Here is an 18,477-nt window from a genome sequence, read left to right on the forward strand (position 1 = left end):
GCTTCCCTCTCTCGCCTCCTCTTGGTTTTTGCCTACCTTGTAGCAATTGTCACAACATTGTAAGGTTAGGCATTGGGTAAGCCTTTGTATAAGGAAGGGGAGGTTGTAGCCTCTGCCTGCCCCTCCTTGATAAGGGTATCCTGTTAAAGGAATCCAAGGGTGTGGATTCTGTCTGAAGCCTGAGTGCTGGTTAGGGTCATACCACGACCCCAATGGGCACCCCTCAGTGTGCCCCTATTTGATGTAAGTCATAGGACTCCCCCTTCTTGTGGTTTACCCTTAGTTTGACTCCCTGCAGATGGGTGGGAGTCAAGATATAGCCCAGTTTCATCCAAAGCCCAAGCCAAATCGCTCACTTCTTTAACCAATAAAGTTGTGGTCTGTTTTAGCCCATAACCCTAAATACTCATGTCAGTGTGTTTATTAATCAATGGGGAACTGCAGGGCACTGGGCCTTGGCACGCAATATTAATTTTGTGTCTTAATAGTTGTAACCCACCCTGGGACTTTAAGGTGAAGGGCAGGGAATAAACTGTAATAAAATAATAATAATAATAATAATAATAATAATAATAATAATAATAATAATAATATAATACACTCCTGGGCAGAATGCTCCACTAGGTCCCAACCAACCACATATTATGAAGTTTCTGACTCAAGTCCCACTTTCCCTGGCAGTTCTTTCGAAATATCACGGGACTCTGTACACTGGCAAGTTCCACAGGGTAAAAAAGACTCCCTCTCTTCCGCTCCGGGATACGTGAAATGAATACCACCACAAAGCAATCTCACGCTTTCCTAAACCATACGTCTGTGCTCACCAGCGTGTGTTGATGAGGCTGCAGATCCAAACTGTTGTTTATAAATTGTTAATATTGTTTCCCTTTCTAATGGACTGGCTGGGAGCTCAGCCAAAGATTTAAAGCCAAAGGCTTTCGCAGAGAGAAAGAAAAGAAAAAAATCTTGGGGAAAAGAGAGAAAATGATCAATTTTTAAAGAAAGCTGTTAAAACACATGGGGAAAACAAAACAATATATATATATATATATTGGCCACAGACTTAAAACAACAAATCCCGTGCACTGTTTTATACAGACTGCTCTCGAACAACAGGTCCCAGAGACTTAAGTGCATTGCTGTTCGGATGTGGATATAGACATCCATGAAAATGTATGTGGGTGTCACAAGCACCATGTAATGTAGAAGTCCTCTAGTTGTTTTAGACTACAACTCCCATCAGCCCTCTCCCAACACAACATCTAGAGGGCTTCATGTTGAGGTAGGCTGATAGAGTGACAGGCCTGTCCTCCATGTATTTGTCTAAACCTTTTTTTGTTTATAAAAAAAAGATAATCAAAGCTGGTAGACATCGCCCCACCTCGTGGAAGTGATTTCTGTAATATAATTGCATGTTTTGTCAGCCCTGAACCTACTTGCCAGTCCGTTTCATTGAGTAAGCCTGGGATCAGCGTGTTTACCTGGTGCTCCCATCCCAACCTTGGCAGGCTCAGCTGATGAATAGTCGCCTGCCTCTTACCTTCTGAAGGATGATGTGGGACATGGAAGCATTGGCGTGTACAATGATGGTGGCCGTCTTGTCGTCCCTGATCTCCTTTAGCAACGGTGTGGGGTCCCGGCTGTCATCCAGCATCCGGATCGAGAGAGTTTCCTTAGAGATCAGGAACTGGCGGAGCAGCTTCTCCAGGTTTAGAAGGCCTGCAGGTGAGAGAAATGGAAAAGACCATTTTCTACTGGGCCAAGTTTAAGGTGTTACCAATAATACATAAAGCCCTTAACATCTCGGGACCAGTTTACCTGTGAAATCACCTTTCCCTATATGCACCCACTTGATAGCTTTGATCTATGGAACTGGCACTGCTCCAAGTGGCACGTAACACTCATTCCGCTGTTATAAGAAACTGATATTTTTAGGGTGGCAACACCCAAACTTTGGAACTCCATGCCTATTGACATCAGTCTTGAACTTCCACTGCACTTTTTTTTGGCGTCTGCTAAAAACATTTTTTGTTTTTAGACAAGCCTACCTAGACATGTAGAATGTTAAGCCGGTTTTTAGCAATGATCTTGATTATTTTTTGAATGCTTTAAATAGTTGTTCTTAACTGATAGTTTTTCTGTTGCATTCTTTTTGTAAACTACTGGAAGGTTTTCTCTTTTTTATAATCAAATGGTATATACATTTAGTTACATGAATAAATAAAATGTTCTAATCCTCTCCTGCCACCTTTCCAACTTCTAAAACCCCCTCATTTCCCTGCAAATGCTGAAGCATCACTGCACAACTTCATCTGGGCTCATCATTGTCACACTTGCCATTCCTCCCCTGCCTGCAACCTTCCCATCTCTGAGACATCCTTCAGTGTCTCAGATGTGCTTTGAAGGTGATCTGGAAACTACAACTAATCCAGAATGCAGCAGCTAGACTTGTGACTGGGAGCGGCCGCCGAGACCACATAACACCGGTCTGGAAAGACATTGGCTCCCAGTACGTTTCTGAGCACAATTCAAAGTGTTGGTGCTGACCTTTAAAGCCTTAAACGGCCTCAGTCCAGTATACCTGAAGAAGCGTCTCCACCCCCATTGTTCTGCCCGGACACTGAGGTCCAGCGTCAAGGGCCTTCTGGCGGTTCCCTCACTGCGAGAAGTGAGATTACAGGGAACCAGGCAGAGGGCGTTCTTGGTAGTGGCACACGCCTTGTGGAACGTCCTCCTACCAGATGTCAAAGAGAACAACTACCAGACTTTTAGAAGACATCTGAAGGCAGCCCTGTTTAGGGAAGCTTTTAATGACTGATGTTTTAATGTATTTTTAATCTCCTGTTGGAAGCCGCCCAGAGCGGCTGGGGGAACCCAGCCAGATGGGCGGGGTATAAATATATTATTATTATTATTATTATTATTATTATTATTATTATTATTATTATTATTATTATTATTATTATTATTATTATTATTATTATTATTATTAGCTAGTCTCCAATTGGCATTCTCCCTTTACTTTCCTTGTTGCTTGCTTCTGAGTACTTTATGAGTGTATTTTGGGTTGTTTTTCAGGGGAAGTGCTGTGTCATGCCACTAGGTAGCCATTGTCTGGATAGCTCAGTTGGTTAGAACATGGTGCTGATAACGCCAAGGCTGCAAGTTCGATTCCCCGTGTGGGACAGCTGCCTATTCCTGCATTGCAAGGACTGGACTAGAGAAGGAGATTTCAGCAAATTTGGAAACAACACTTTTCTTTGACTTTTCTGGAAGTTCTGTTAGCTTCTAGCATTTAGCAGCTAGGTTTTCTGTTCCAAAATTAATCCAGTTATGACAAATCATTTCATTTTTATAATGAATAGAGCATTTGACTGTTATAATGGTAGTCTGAGCCACCCGCCTGAACTGTACTACCGCTGCTCTGCCTGTGTAATTTAAAGTACCTTGCCTGACAGAAATATAGCATGTGTATGTGAGGGACTATTATCTACCTGTGTGAATTTGTGCAGTAAAATAAATACAATAAAACACACTGATTAAAACAACATTTACGCCCCCAACACTCAAAATCCATGTAAAACTGTGTGTGCAGTCTTTACGTCCATAACAATCAAAGACTGGCATCTATAATACTGTTCCCCTTGAATCGATTGCTTCTGAAAGCAATGTTTTTCGTTGATTAACTGCCTCACTTTTAAATGATTAAAGTAACAATTACAATAACTTGCTGCAGGTGACATTTTGAGGATATTTAATGAAGATAATAGTTACTCTCAAATGAATAACCCAGACAAACGAGCTCATGTTTGGACAATCTTCTTGCTGAACCTCCTCCTTCTTCCACCTCCCTCCTACTGTGGTACTTTTCACCAGGCAGAACCGGAATTAAAATCAGATGGAACCTGATTAAGAAATCCAGAATTTTATTCAGTAATAAATGGATTCGTGATTCATGCTGTTAATCAATAGATGTAAAGCTTTCAGCCATGAAATAATGTCCTGGAGCTTTGGGAAGGCCCTGCCTTCCCTCAGTTCCTCTGTAACAATAAAAATAACTGGCTCAATTTAATAAAATTTAAAGAGCACACCTGCATCAGCACAGCTGCCCAGCTGCAACAAAACATGTCTCCCCTGTATTGGTCTCTACAACCACAGCAGGTGCTGTAACTCCAACATTTTGACTTCACCTCTTCCACTATATCCTATTCAGATGGATGGATGCCAACCTCAAAGAACTAAATAGGTGAGTTGGCATAAAAAAGGTGTTCAAGGTGTTCTGAAAGTTAGTCCTGAGGCTAACCTCTGCTAGAAGGATGTTCCATAGCATGGGACCAGTGACACTCATTGCCCGACTTCTAGTTTGAAGCCAGTGGAGCTTCTGAAACATGGGGGACAACTAGTGCTCCTCTGGATGACTGTGGATGTTTACAAGTGATAATATTGATGGCCCAGGTCATCTCTCCATTCCAAGGAGCAGGGTCAGCCCACTCATGAGGCAAGGTGAAATGACCCCCTCAGGTGGCAGGATCCACAAGGGCAGCAGATTCCAATGCAGATCTCTATCCCCGCCTGTTCCTGATGTAGATCTTCACTCACCCCTTCTTCCCTGGCAGGGAAGGAGGCACCATTTTATGGTTCATCTCAGGTGCCAAAGTGTCTTGGCCAGAGCCTTGGCACGAACACCAGCTTATCTGTGCATTAAACCCCCAGAGACATTGGGGGGGGGGGAAATTTGTATACATAGGTCTCAAAGGGTATCAAACATGCATCCTTCACCTCTGCAGAAGTCCAAGAAAGCATGTGCCATATTTTCCTGTGTATAACATGACCTCATGTATAAGATGGCCCCTATTTTTGGGAGCCCTAGACAGTTGTTGAGCTTCTTTTGTAAGTTCGCTGAGCTCTTGAGCAGCTTTTGACAATCCCCCTCTCTGGCTGACAGAACTGGTGCCGTAATACACTGCATACTGGCACTCGCCAAGTACCGTATTTTTTACTCTATAAGACTCACTTTTTCCCTCCTTAAAAGTAAGGGGAAATGTGTGTGCGTCTTATGGGGCGAATACAGGCTGCACAGCTATCCCAGAAGCCAGAACAGCAAGAGGGATTGCTGCTTTCACTGCGCAGCAGTCCCTCTTGCTGTTCTGGCTTCTGAAATTCAGAATATTTTTTTTCTTGTTTTCCTCCTCCAAAAACTAGGTGCGTCTTGTGGTCTGGTGCGTCTTATAGAGCGAAAAATACGGTACTCTTCCTAAGCTGCGAAGAGCGGGTAAGCAGCCTCCTCTCCGACATTTCACTGCTACCTCCGCAGCACCTACTCTCGCTTACTTAGCATATTAACCTGTGTATAAGACAACCCTCAATATATCAGGGAAAAGGCCAGCATCCTGCTATCTCAGTGGCCACCCAGATGCCTGTGGGAAACCATCCAGCAGGACCCAAGCTCAAGAGCTCTCTTCACTCCTGTGGCTTCCCACAACTGGTCTTCAGAAGCATTGCTGCCTCTGACCATGGAGGAAAAGCATAGCTACATTAATGTAAAGCGCTGGCTATAAAAAGCTTGAGGACCAGTAAAATTCGCGGTAAATCTATGCTTCTGTTGTAAACCACAGTGGTACCTCGGAAGTCGAATGGAATCCATTCCAGAAGTCTGTTCGACTTCCAAAATGTTAGGAAACCAAGGTGCAGCTTCTGATTGGCTGAAGGAAGCTCCTATCTTCCTGGCTAACATCATCATCCCTAGCTAATAGGACCAGTGGTCAGGGGTGATGGGAGCTGTAGTACCAGAACAACTGGAGGGCTGAGTTTACCTATGCCTGCATGAAAGCAATGAGGAAGCACTACCAGGCGGAAGGTTTTTCCTTCTTCCTTGGGCTACCTATTTGCCTATGCAAATCCATTCACATTGCCTCTGCCCTCTTTTCTTCTTTTCACCCTTTACTGAGATAGGAATTCATTTGAAGATTAATCCTACAGCAATAGCGAAGGAGCAGAATTTCTTTTACTAAAGGTGGGATTTAGTACTATGCAGGAGGCCTCCTTGTCACTTAGGCATCACTTAAGCTGTCAAAACAGTGCTTATCCCTGTTTCACAATTGTGTAGGTTTAAAGCCACCCACGGCTCACATTTCTCCCCTCTGGCCTTTGCTGGGAAATGATGTTTATTTTAGGGAGGAATCATGCAACCAGTAATCTTTTGTGATTCCTTCCGCTAGAGACATTAAGTATTTGAAGATTTTACTAACTTGAGCTAAGTGCATGTGTGCGCACACACACAAGCTCTAAATGACTCCCTTTTGCTCCTATTAAAAAAGCACCTCTTGATTTTTTTAAAAAGAAAACATGACTTCCATTGTAAACAGAATGAAATTTACATTCACAAGCAATTGAGGAGTCTTTCTTCTCCATTCTGAAAGGGAGGGAAGTTGATGTTAAAGCTCATTCCCTACCTTCTTTTGGCTATATATATATATATATATATAGAGAGAGAGAGAGTTTTCCAAGAGATGAGCTTGCTAGATCAATGTAAGCCTTTTTGCAAGTCAGCAGGTGAACAGCTCTTTTGCATTAGTGTGTTTAGATAGTAGTGATCTAAGCAGTAAGGAGACCACACAAAACCTTGGATCCATATGTTTAACGATCAATTCTACATTTGAATTTCTGATTCTAGGGTCTCATTAGAATTCTGCCAACAGCCAATAAAAGCATGTTTCATTGAAAAACTTTGCTAAACCTGAACTGCTAGATAGCTCAACCATGGATCTCAGAGAATTCCAATGGAAAAGGAACTTGCTGGTGTTTGTCTATTCATCTCCTGCCCAGAATGGAAATCAATCCAGAAAATGGAATTGGTATTTGCTATTGTGTTCAGTCCACAAATAATGCATAATGGTTGTTGGCATCTGTCTGTCTCAGGAGACCATGGGGGAGTGTGCCTTTGCAGGTGAAGTCCAACCATTGCAGAATTACAGCGACATGATGACATCACAGATCCTTTATATACAAAACCAAGGACAGCTGTCTCAGCCACTTAGATTCAATGACTGTGTGGGCAAATGAGGCCAGCTTAACATTGCACTGTTATTTTATAGCTGCACTCAGATAGAGTAGGAATAAAATGTGTGTGTCTGTCTGTCTGTTTGTCTGTCTGTCTGTCTCTGTGTGTGCATGCAGGGGCACAACTAATCAAGAGAGGAGCAATGAAAGCTCAACATAAATTGCAGTTCCATTCAGCCATTGAATTAGGCAGGCAGTGTTTTCCAACCAGTCTCATAAATGCAGAGCTGTAAAATTAAGGAGCAGGATCTAATTTTATTGGAGGGGAATTGAAATTAGACATAAAACTGGAAAACACCAGAGGGAATCACTGCCTCTTAGGAGGCGAGACCTCCCACCTGCCCCAATAAACATAAATCTTTGCCTCTTTCTCCATTTATTTTACTGTCTTGACCAGCAGAATATGGCCTGGCCTGGTAGCTGCTAATTGCTGTGGGACAGGGGCCAACTTCCAGGGATCTGCCAGCGGAAGGGTAAGGGGGCAAAGCCAAAGAATAGGGGCTGGAGGAAGCATGCTCCAGGATCTGAAGCCTGGGAAGGAACAGGATACTTGGAAGGAGATCTAGAAGGGGAGGGGGCTGCACCAGGCAGCTGCCTTGTGGGAAATGAAGTGTTAAGCCCTGGATGACTGAAGCACATGCCATTCCTGCCCTTTCACTAAGGACTATTCAAACACCATGTGCCTCATCCCAAGTGCTTTTTATTTCATAACTAAGGTCCCTGGCGCCTAACTCACTGCATCACCAGAGCTGCCACTAGGCCAAGGGAGAGTGCTTGACCTGATGTCTCCTGTACTGTAGCTCCACCCAGGTGATGACCAAGAAAGGTACTGTGACTCATCAGCACAGCCAATCGAAGCTTCCTCTTCTTTGGTGATCACTTGTAGCCAAGAAATATTGTCTTCCATAAACACGGTTTTTAAATTGAGTCCGTAAGTGGCTGTGGAGGCCAATTCTGGATCCACACGTCTTTCCACAGTGGGGACCTAGTTTCTGGGTGGGAGTTGATCATGGTGAGGGTTTGCCACACGTGCCTTCCTCTTAGCATGTTTCTCTCTTTCGTCCTGAGTTTGAGCGTCTTCAGAACCCCATGACACCTTTGGTAAAGGCTGTTAATAATAATAATAATAATAATTTTTATTTATACCCCGCCCTCCCCAGCCAAGGCCGGGCTCAGGGCGGCTAACAAGCAATAATAAAAACAAGTTGAATGAATACAACTTAAAAACTAGATTAAAATACAACATTAAAATATTGAAATATTTAAATGCAGCCTCATCACAGGAGGAGAAAGGAAAAAGAAACAGTCCTATGATTCAGTAGTAGCAGTAGGGAGATCGAGGGTGGTTCTTGGTGGCTCTGCCCTAGCTTGATGTTCACGGTTGGTTGGATGAGCCTGTGCATTTGGGGCCAGCCCCCCAGGGGAATCTGAGAGGGGCTTGAGCCCCACAGCCCCCTTGGAGTTGGGCATGAAGGCCGACACGGTCAGTTGCTGCGTCTCTGTCCAAGAAGAGCTGGCGGTTCTCCAATTGGAGTGCTTGCAGGCCAGAGTTTCCCAGTTGTCAGTGTTCATACTACATTTTTAAAAAAGATTTCCCTTGAGAGAGTCTTTGAACCTCTTTTGTTGACCACCAGCATTACACTTCCCATTTTTAAGTTCGGAATAGAGTAGTTGCTTCGGAAGATGATAATCAAGCATCTGTACAAAATGACCAGTCCAGGCAGCAGAGGTGTGGTTGGTGATATATAACTATGACTCCAGGCTTTGTTCCTTAGTCTGAGCATCTCATACTTCTTGGAGAGCCACTGAACAGATTCTCCTCTCCTCTCCCCTTCTCTTCTCCCTCCCTCCCTCCTTCCTAATCTGCCTGCTCTGACCGCCAGTCTACCTTGGACCACATTCATCTGTCTCTGCCCCTTTGAATCCCCGCCTTTCTGCTACAGGACCTGCCCACTTGCCCTTCCTTGCTTCCTTCTGATCACACCTGTGTGAAATAGCTAGAGCAGAGCTTTCCAAACGTTTCATGTTGGTGACACATTTTTTAGACATGCATCATTTTGCGACACAGAGCCTAGGACTTGCTGATCAGAAGGTCGCCGGTTCGAATTCCTGCGATGGGGTGAGCTCCCGTTGCTGGGTCCCTGCTCCTGCCAACCTAGCAGTTTGAAAGCATGGCAAAGTGCAAGTATATGAATAGGTACCACTCCAGTGGGAAGGTAAACGGCATTTCCATGCACTGCTCTGGTTTGCCAGAAGCAGCTTAGTCATGCTGCCACATGACCTGTACGCCGGCTCCCTTGGCCAGTAAAGCGAGATGAGTGCCGCAACCCCAGAGTTGGTCATGACTGGACCTAATGGTCAGGGGTCCCCTTTACCCTTTAATTCAGTTTTACTAGCAAACTGGAGGTTAAACTAATCCACACCCCCTCTCCACCCTGCAATAATCCTGGGAATTGTAGTTTATCCCTCACAGGGCCCTTTAAGAACTACAGTTCCCAGGATTCTCTTTTTCTTGGGGAAGGGGGAGAATTCTGCTTTCAATGTATGGTGTATGTGCAGCCTCCTATTTTAAACCCCAGCCAGCTGTGTAACTCACTGGGTGACCTTGGACAATCACTATAGCTCAGTTGGTTAGAGTGTGGTGCTGGTAACAGCAAGGTTGCAGGTTCGATCCCCGTATGGGACAGCTGCATATTCCTGCATTGCAGGAGGTTGGACTAGATGATCCTAATGGTTCCACCCAACTCTACAATTCTATGACTCTTCTACTTCAGCCTAACATACCTCACAATGCTGTTGTGCGGATAAAATGGGGTGTGTGTGTGTGGGGGAAAGCCATGTATACTGACTTAAAAGCTCCTAGGACGAAAGGTGGGTTACAAATGCAAGAAAATGAAATGCAAGAAATAAGGACAGAGCATGCTTAGTTAGAGTGGTAACTAGTTCCTAAATCTCTTTATGTTGGGGTGCATTCAGAGAACCCCAGATTATTATTATTTATATGCCGGCCTTCTGACTGGGTAAAACAGCAAACATTAAAAACTTCCCTATACAGGGCTGTCTTCAGATGTCTTCTAAAAGCCATATAGTGGCCCCGATCTGGTGGAATGCTCTGTCACAAGAGACTAGGGCCCTGCAGGACTTGACATCTTTCTGCAGGGCCTGCAAGACAGAGCTCTTCCACCAGGCCTTTGGCCAAGGCACAGTCTGACCCCCTTCTTCAGTAATCCTCACAGAACTCTAGCCCAATGGTTGCCATTAATTTGATTTTGAATTGATTTTAGAATGCATTTCAATTAATTGATTTTATGTAAACTGTGTTACTTTTATTGTTGTTCTGAGCCCAGATTCGGCTGGGGAGGGCAGAATATAAATAAAAAATGTATTATTATTATTATTATTATTATTATTATTATTATTATTATTTCCTTGACATCTAGTGGGAGGGTGTTCCACAGGACGGGTGTGATGATGGAGAAGGCCCTCTGCCTGGTTCCCTGTAACCTCACTTCTCGCAATGAGGGAACCACCAAATCATGCATGATTTTATAATATTATATTCTGAGCCCTCCTCTCCTAACTCCAGCTCCTTCACCCCAGACTACTGTCTTCTCTGACAGCTGTATCCTTCAGGGCTCCTAGTCTGTACAAGGAAAGAGAGGGGCCTGTTGCTATCCAAAGAGATTTCCTTCTGTTCCGCTAACACGAGGCTCTGAAGCACTTGTCGCCAACAGAAGGATGCTCTTTCAAGGGCCTGTTTTACAGGCTGAACATGAGCCGGGTCTTGTAGGAACCTCCCTGAAACTTTGAAGTACATAAACGAGGACCACCAAGGAAGGGAGAGGGAGAATCAGACGTGGGCTGCATTAGAGTCATTCCTCTGTTGCGAGCGGCAGTCTGTTTAGTTATCTGATGGGAAAGAAGGCCTCTTGGGCAAAGAACTGGGCTAGGTCACTGTCAGGTATACCCTCTGCTTCTACTCAAACCCCCAAATTACACACTCAGAAAAAGCTAAATTCTACAACCAGTATACATTATGCAGATTTTCTCATGGGGAAGTGTTATGTAGGGCACTCAAGCTCAGGCCCCAGCCGCTGGTAAATTTATTCATTCATCCCTCTGGTTTCTGAGATTTGAACAGATGCATGGCCCACTTGTTTGTGAGCCTACCTTCACAATCAATATGGGGCAGTGACTTGATGTTTTTTTTTAAATGCAAATCAAAGCTGGGATGCTCAGGCAAAATTATCTGTGCTCCCACAACACAGAGGCAGACCTGGGCATAAGGCTTGGAGCAGGGGTGCTAACTTGAATATTGGTGGGGGGCAGGTAAGCCCCACCCCACATAATCAATCACAAAATGTGGCACTTGAATGGCAATGCAAATTAACTTTTTGGGGGGCAACCCCTTCAAATTTTTATTGGGGGCGGCTGAAGGGACATCAGCCCCTAGGAGTTGGCTCCTATGGCTCGGAGAATGAAGAGTGGTAAGACTTTTGGCTATCCCATGAACCTACAATTGCACAGTGCTGACTTGGAAACTGGCATCCTGAGATTCTTGACTTTCTTTAACAAACCAAGTCATGTTCCTAGCCCATAGGGTTTCCAGAAATGTGCTGGGGGGAAAGCAGGCATCATCTGAATGTCTGAAGCTGCATTGTATTGCATCAGACCATTCTCCCATCAAGACCAGCATGATCTACTCTGACTGGCAGTAGCTCTCCTTAATCTCCCACCCAGCCCTGCTGGAGATTGAACCTGGGTCTGTCTTGTGTGCACAGCATATTTTATGTCGTTGAGCATATCTTCTGTCAGTTGACTCCTGGGATTCTCATTGGTCTCCCGAGAGATCGCAAAGAAGTTTTAGGACTCTGCACTCCCCTGCACCACCATGGAAAAAAGCAAAGACGGGGAACTTTAAAGCAGGCTTTATATCCCCTAGGATCAGCGAGAAACCATTTTTAAACAGATGTGGGAAATCACGTCTCATTTCTCCCTTTGAGGAGGGAAACAGTGGAGGCAACATCTGAGTTGGAGGCCTGCTCATGACCCTCCCCTGCCCCATCTCCTCCTGGAATCCCACAGAATCTCAGCCTTGAAGGATTGCCCTTGTTTCCCTGGCTTCAGAGCTAGCGCAACACAGCTTAATTTTGCCACTCTGTCATTAACCCACAAAACTCCCTCCTATTTTTTCCCCTTAAGGTTGACAAGCAGCCATAAATCATCAACTCCATCTTGCCCACATTAGAGAAGGGGGGGTGGGAATGGAGTTCGTCCCTGTCTCAACTGAGTTCTCATTGCATACAGAGGCGTCTTCATTCAGTGCTGAATTTCCACTCCTCCTTCAGAGAAAGAAAGATTTGGAAAGAAAAAAAGGAAGCTGATCTGCAGCTCTTTCTCCCTTGTGCCTTAGAAGATGGGGCATCCCGAAGGCTGCCCATGATCAAGGCCTGCAGGGCAGCACCACATTTCCCTCTTCCACACCACTGCACCTCAGTCAGCAACCGGTTCATCCAATCGCACCTGATTAAAGCAATCAAACCTGACTCAATGGACGGCTGGGTGCCGTGCTATTGTAAAAGCGATTTGGTTCCTGAGCTTTTTTGATCCTGTTAAATGAAGGATCAAATTAACCAGGGACAGAACAGTGCCAGGCATCTGTGTACACCACTTGCATTCTACACCCTTCCAGTGTGCAGCACCTGTGGGTTAGCACATAAGTGCATATACGCAGAGAATAAATTTATTCACACAGCGATCAACCTGCAGAGTGTGCATAAATTCATTCCATTTTCAATGCCATCTGTGCCTGCAAAAGTTTTGGGGCAATGTCACTACTTCATCTCCTCTCAGTGAATATCCTGCAGCTTCCTGCTGAAATCCTGTATTTTTTTATATACCACACATGTTGTGGTTTATTTTGTCGCACCGTAGCCCCTCTAGACAGCAATAGTGTGGTAGCATTGGGGAAGAATGCCAGAAGCAACTGAAGAAGAATAAATTTGCCAGTAATGCACTATCGTTGGGTCAAGAATATGGCCACATTCATACCATACATTTAAAGTTCTGTAAGCAGACATGACTTCCCCCTCAAGAAGTGGGAAGTGTAGTTTGTTAAGGCTGCTGAGAATTGTTAGGGCACCCCTATTTCTCTCCCAGAGCTACAATTCCCAGAGCAGTTTAACAAGCAATCCCACTCTACAGGGAACTATGGGAATTGTAGCCCTGGGAGGAGTATGAGGGAGGCTGCTAACAACCTGTAGCCCCCTAAACAAACTACAGGTCCCGTGATGATTTGGGAGAAGTCATGACTGTTTAAAGTGGTATCATAGGGCTTTAGATATAGTGTGTGAATTTGGCCATATTTTCAGAATGCACTCACAATAATACACTAGTCTAGAGGGGCCCTGAATGTATCAGGCAAACACATGGAGGGAGACATGCACGTACACTATTATTCATTTTCAGAAGGTTGCAGACATTGGGGGGGTAAGTGGAAGGGAGTGGGCAAGTGAAGCTCTGTTGTTTCACATTTGTTATGGCGTGAAGAGCCCTATATACTTTGCACAAGAGACAAAATGAAAGGCAACGAAATCTGAATTCTGCATCAAAATGTATGTGCTCTGAAATTACGAGAATCAATTCAGTGTAGGCTTGTTCACAATAAGAATTCCCTTGACTGCAAGCCAGCTTCCATGATATGTAACCAAACAAACCCCTGTGTTGCAAAGAGAACATCAGCACTATCTAGGAAACACGATGACCATGTATATACGCAATAGACAATCTTTCATAGAATTCCTTCAAACCATAACAAGTACTATATGAAATCTTTAGTCTTAAAGTCTTTGAAAATCTTTAAATGAAGCAAGGTACCAGACTTTGCACAATGAAAGACAAGCTGTGAAGCTTTGTTTCTTCTGCAAATATGATGTCCAACACTGAACCGTGATTCCGGATATTGACTACTGTTTCATAGAATTCTTCATCAGCGTGATGGGAAGATATAGAATTGCTTCATAAACTGAAAATAAAATTTTTAGACGATGACCTGCATTTTCAGTTTATGAAGCAATTCTATATCTTCCCACTACGCTGACGAAGATTTCTACAAAACAGTAGTCAATATCCGGAATCATTGTTCAGTGTTGGACATCATATTTGCTGAATACACAAAGCTTCACAGCTTGTCTTTCATCATACAAAGTCTGGTACTTTGCTTCATTTAAAGATTTTCAGAGACTTTAAGAGGAAAGATTTTATTTAGCTTCCATGATAAGGCTTTGCTTCCCTTTTCTCCCACCACCTGCCCTTGCCACAGAGGTGTGTGCCGGCCCTATCTTTAGGTAGAGTGAAGCAGCTTCCTCAGGTCACTGATTCTGGGAGTTACAAAAGAGGAGCAAACGATTAGTTGTTTAATCGATTGCGTTTTTTCCTGCCAGGCATGGGATGAGGGGTTTGTGGGATTTTCTGTCTCCGGTCTCAACCATCACTGTTTTGATGATTTGTACAAATTGGAACGCCACAGGGTGGACGCTTGGCTCTGTGAGCAGCCTTCCAAAGCAACTTACATTCAGCTTTGGCACAGATGAGGCAGGCAGTGGTGCAGTTAAAGAAATTCAGGATCCCAGCAACAGCCACGCTGATGTCAGTGTTGCTGGGATGGAGGTTCAAAGTCGTGAATCTCTGGAACTGGAGCTTGAGGAATTCTTCGGGGGCAACCTTGAAATGGGGAACCTGAAAGGAGGAGAGAAAGGAAAATGTATATATAAATCATCCAGGGAATACACACAATGGTGCAGGCTGGTGCATTAGGGTCAATGGGGCCTCATCCTGCCACCTCCCCAGCTGCCTTTTTCTTATACTTAACAGCTAGTCATAACATCATCAGAAGAGCCTGTTCCATTGGGCAAAAGCATCCACTGGATTTGCTTTTGAGATACAGAGGTGGTGACAGTGGTGATAAAATGTAGATAAACTGATCCTTTCTGAAAAACTCCTCTCCAAGTGGTGAATGCATTTTCCAAAAGGAAAATTAAATGGTAATAAAGTGCACGATGCCCAAATAATAAGAACATAAAAGATGCTGCTGGATCTGGCCAATGGCTAGTAAACTATTCCACAGTGGGCAGCCAAATGCCTGTGGGACATCCACAAACAGGACCCAAGAACACTCTCCCCTCCTGTGGCTTCCTGCAACTGGGGTTCAGAAGCACTACTGACCAGTAGCATAGCATGGTTTGCTGGCACCTGGGGTGGAGGGTGAACGGAGCCTGCCACACCAGCCCAGCCCTCGCCACTGAGGCTCGCAAAGTGACTTGGGGCTGGCAGGGTGGCATGAGAAGTGAGGGCATGACCAAAGAGCACATGGTTGTTGCATCCTCCTCATGCCACCCTGCCAGTCCTGCGCTGCTTTGCAATGCTGGAATCTGGTCTGCATGATTCTCCTGAAGAATCATTCAGATCAGATCCCAGACTTGCAAAGCGGCGCAGGACTGGCAGGGCGGCGTGAGCAGTATCCCCCCAAAAAGGCACCTTGGGCCATCACCCCAGCAGCTCGCCCCCCTCCCCACAATGCCGCCTGTTACTGCCTCTGAGCATGGAGGCAGTGTTGCCATCCTGGCTAGTAACCATTGATTACTCTTCCATGTATTTGTCCAATCTTCTTTTAAAGCAATCTGAGCTGTTGGCCATCAGAGCAAGTGCCATAGTTTAACAATGCACTGTGTGCCCTCAATCTTCCAAGCTTTGCTGTATAACAGGCATAGGCAAACTCGGCCCTCCAGATGTTTTGGGACTACAAATCCCATCATCCCTAGCTAACAGGACCAGTGGTCAGAGATGATGTGGATTGTAGTCTCAAAACATCTGGAGGGCCGAGTTTGCCTATGGCTGCTGTATAACCATGATTTGGCCACCCAGCTGGCTACCCAGTCCAGAGGGTGGCACTGTCTGTTAGGCTCCTCCTCCTTTTTTAAAAAAGTAATTTTTATTTGCATTTTTTTTTACATACAGTTCAAAATGAATAAGGATAAATTAAAAGGGAAAAAATGAAAGGAAAACGACAACCAATCAAGGACACAACAAAAGACACCTAAGGACTTTCCTTCCTCTCCGTCTCTCGTGTCCTTTCTTTTCTCTCTCTTCTGCATATTCTAAGTTACCAAGTTTTATTAATTTTCTCTTCCTCTTATACTACTGAATTTATTCAAGTCCTGCTAATCTGTTCACTTGTTTATATGGATTTTTAAAATACTCCACAAACATTTTCCAATCCTTTTTATATTCTTGATCGTCTTGTTCTCTTATCTTACTAATCAGACCTGCTAACTCCGCATATTACAACAACTTAAAGTGCCGTTCCTCTTTAGTCGGTACTACTTCTGTTTCCCATTTTTGTGCAAGAAGTCGAGAGAGAGAGAGAGAGAGAGAGAGAGAGAGAGAGAGAGAGAGAGACTTCTGTGGTTACTATTGGGAGATATTTTCTTAAGTTTGTTTTTTTGGGGGTTTTTTTGGTTCATTATAGATCATTTCCCAGAATTTCTTAATTACTTTACACAACCACCACATGTGGTTGTCCTCCTCCTCCTTCGTCCAAGTGTTTCCCAACTGCCCACCTTTAGATAAGAGGTTGACAAGGCATAATATGTTGGAGTGGTTGATCCAAAAATTGCAGGACTTCCTCATTGCAGGATTTTCTGTGATTGTTTGCAAAACTTTCAGAACTGCACCCCCATTATTAGTCTCTAAGAAGGATGAAAGGCAATGCAGCCAGTCATTTGAGTCTGCACTCCCGTTGCATTTGCAGAAACAAATCTGCTACCACGAGACTCGTTCTCCAGAGGGACCAGAGCCATGAGTCCTAATAATAGCTCATTTGCCATTAATAAATCAAAGGAGAGAAAGGGGAGTTTGGCAGCCTCCCAGGGAACCTCACTGACACCAGGCTCTGAGCAAGGGGAACGGAGTGGTTTCTTCAAAGCATTATTTCCTATACTCATCTTGGGGACCTGGTGTCAGGGGACCACTTCAGGTACGGAAGATCCAAGAGGATGATATGGTTCAGAGCGCTTGTGAGATGCAAGGGGAAAACAGGGAAATGTGCTTTTGCTTTTTTTTTTGCAAAGCAAATGATTTGGAAGAAGCATAAAACGAGGCAAAGGGAAACATCTGGTTATGCCACATTAGGGGAAATGTCAAGTCCTCTTTGCTTCCATTACCAGGGCTTCCGGAAGCTATTGCCCTGTGCCTGCAATCACACACCTCTTGGGGGAAGGCTGTTAACCAGCTGCGGTGGCTGTTTTATTGGAGGCATAAGCAGTTTGGTTGGTAATAGAAAAGTTAAAGAGCAATAAGCTGCTATCCGCCTCGATTTCACTCCACGGCCCTCAGCCCGGGGTTGATTAAGAGGGAGAAAGGCAGGCTGTGTGCCTCCAGGCAGCTTCTCTTAACTAAAGCAGACGGGGCGCCCACAGGATGAGGATGGGCTTGTTGATCATTCAGCAGTGCCAGATGGAATCCGAGCCTCACAGCCAAACACCGTCAACTGGATGAAGGGATCGGTATGGAGGGAAAGACTCGGGATCAAACTCTTGGCTCAGCTGGGAACCTTGGATGACCTTGGGCTGTTTTTTCTGCACATCTCTGCTTCAGCTTTGAACCTGTACAACAACTCTCCTCTCTTCTGCTTTGTTGATATATGAGTGTAGGATATTGCTTTACACTTGGGCCACATGTTCATCTGGTTCAGTATTGTCTACACAGACTATCAGCAGCTCTCCAGGGTTTCTGGCAGTACCCAGAAATGCCAAAGATTAAACCTGGAGTCTTCTGCATGCAGAACAGGTGCTCTGCGGACGAGCTATAGCCCTTACCCTATGGATACGGAACATTTATTAGGTACCACTCTAGTTCCAGAAATATTTCTGCAAGGTGTGCAGTCCAGGATATGTGTGCGTTACACAGAGAAAGGGAAAAGAAATTGTAAACAGTGAGGTCAACTGGTCATCAAATGTAAAATGTACAGTCTGCAAAAATTCTGCTGAAGCTTGGGTATAAAAAAACCAAGCAGAGTGGTCGTTCATAACAGCAGTTTGGGGTGAAATCCACACTCAACCTAGATTTGCTCTGCTATTTAACACTTATACTTGGATGGGAAAACCTTGTGGCTATTCAACCAAAACAGGTGCAACCCATCTTCTCGACAGGAAGTTTGTTTTTGTATTTTTAAGTGGGATGAAGCCCTGCATCCCCTCTCCATGTGCAAATATGTCAATTTCTTGAGATTTTTTTCCTCCCCAGAATGCGCAGCAGAAAAAATGCAGGGCCACAATGTTATTGGGTAGCAGTCAAACCAATAATTTTCAGCTGTGTGCTGGACAGGTTTCTTGCCTTCCCACCCCAACTCTCTTCCATTCC

At 44.5% G+C, this 18,477-nt stretch overlaps 1 protein-coding gene across 4 annotated transcripts in view; it reads right to left on the bottom strand.

Moving 5' to 3' along the window:
- Nucleotides 1–18,477, bottom strand: part of GRIK4 (glutamate ionotropic receptor kainate type subunit 4) — a 468,306-nt gene that overhangs the window by 133,515 nt on the left and 316,314 nt on the right. For all 4 annotated transcript variants that reach the window (XM_082200947.1, XM_082200945.1, XM_082200946.1 and 1 more), the window contains exons 5-6: nt 14,631–14,796; nt 1,541–1,719 (exon numbers count right to left, since the gene is read on the bottom strand). In XM_082200947.1, the coding sequence (XP_082057073.1) occupies nt 1,541–1,719; nt 14,631–14,796 (345 nt within the window). The remainder of the gene's footprint in view (nt 1–1,540; nt 1,720–14,630; nt 14,797–18,477) is intronic.

Source organism: Podarcis vaucheri, assembly GCF_965113315.1.
Source record: "Podarcis vaucheri genome assembly, chromosome: 15".
Classification (NCBI taxonomy): Eukaryota; Metazoa; Chordata; class Lepidosauria; order Squamata; family Lacertidae; genus Podarcis; species Podarcis vaucheri.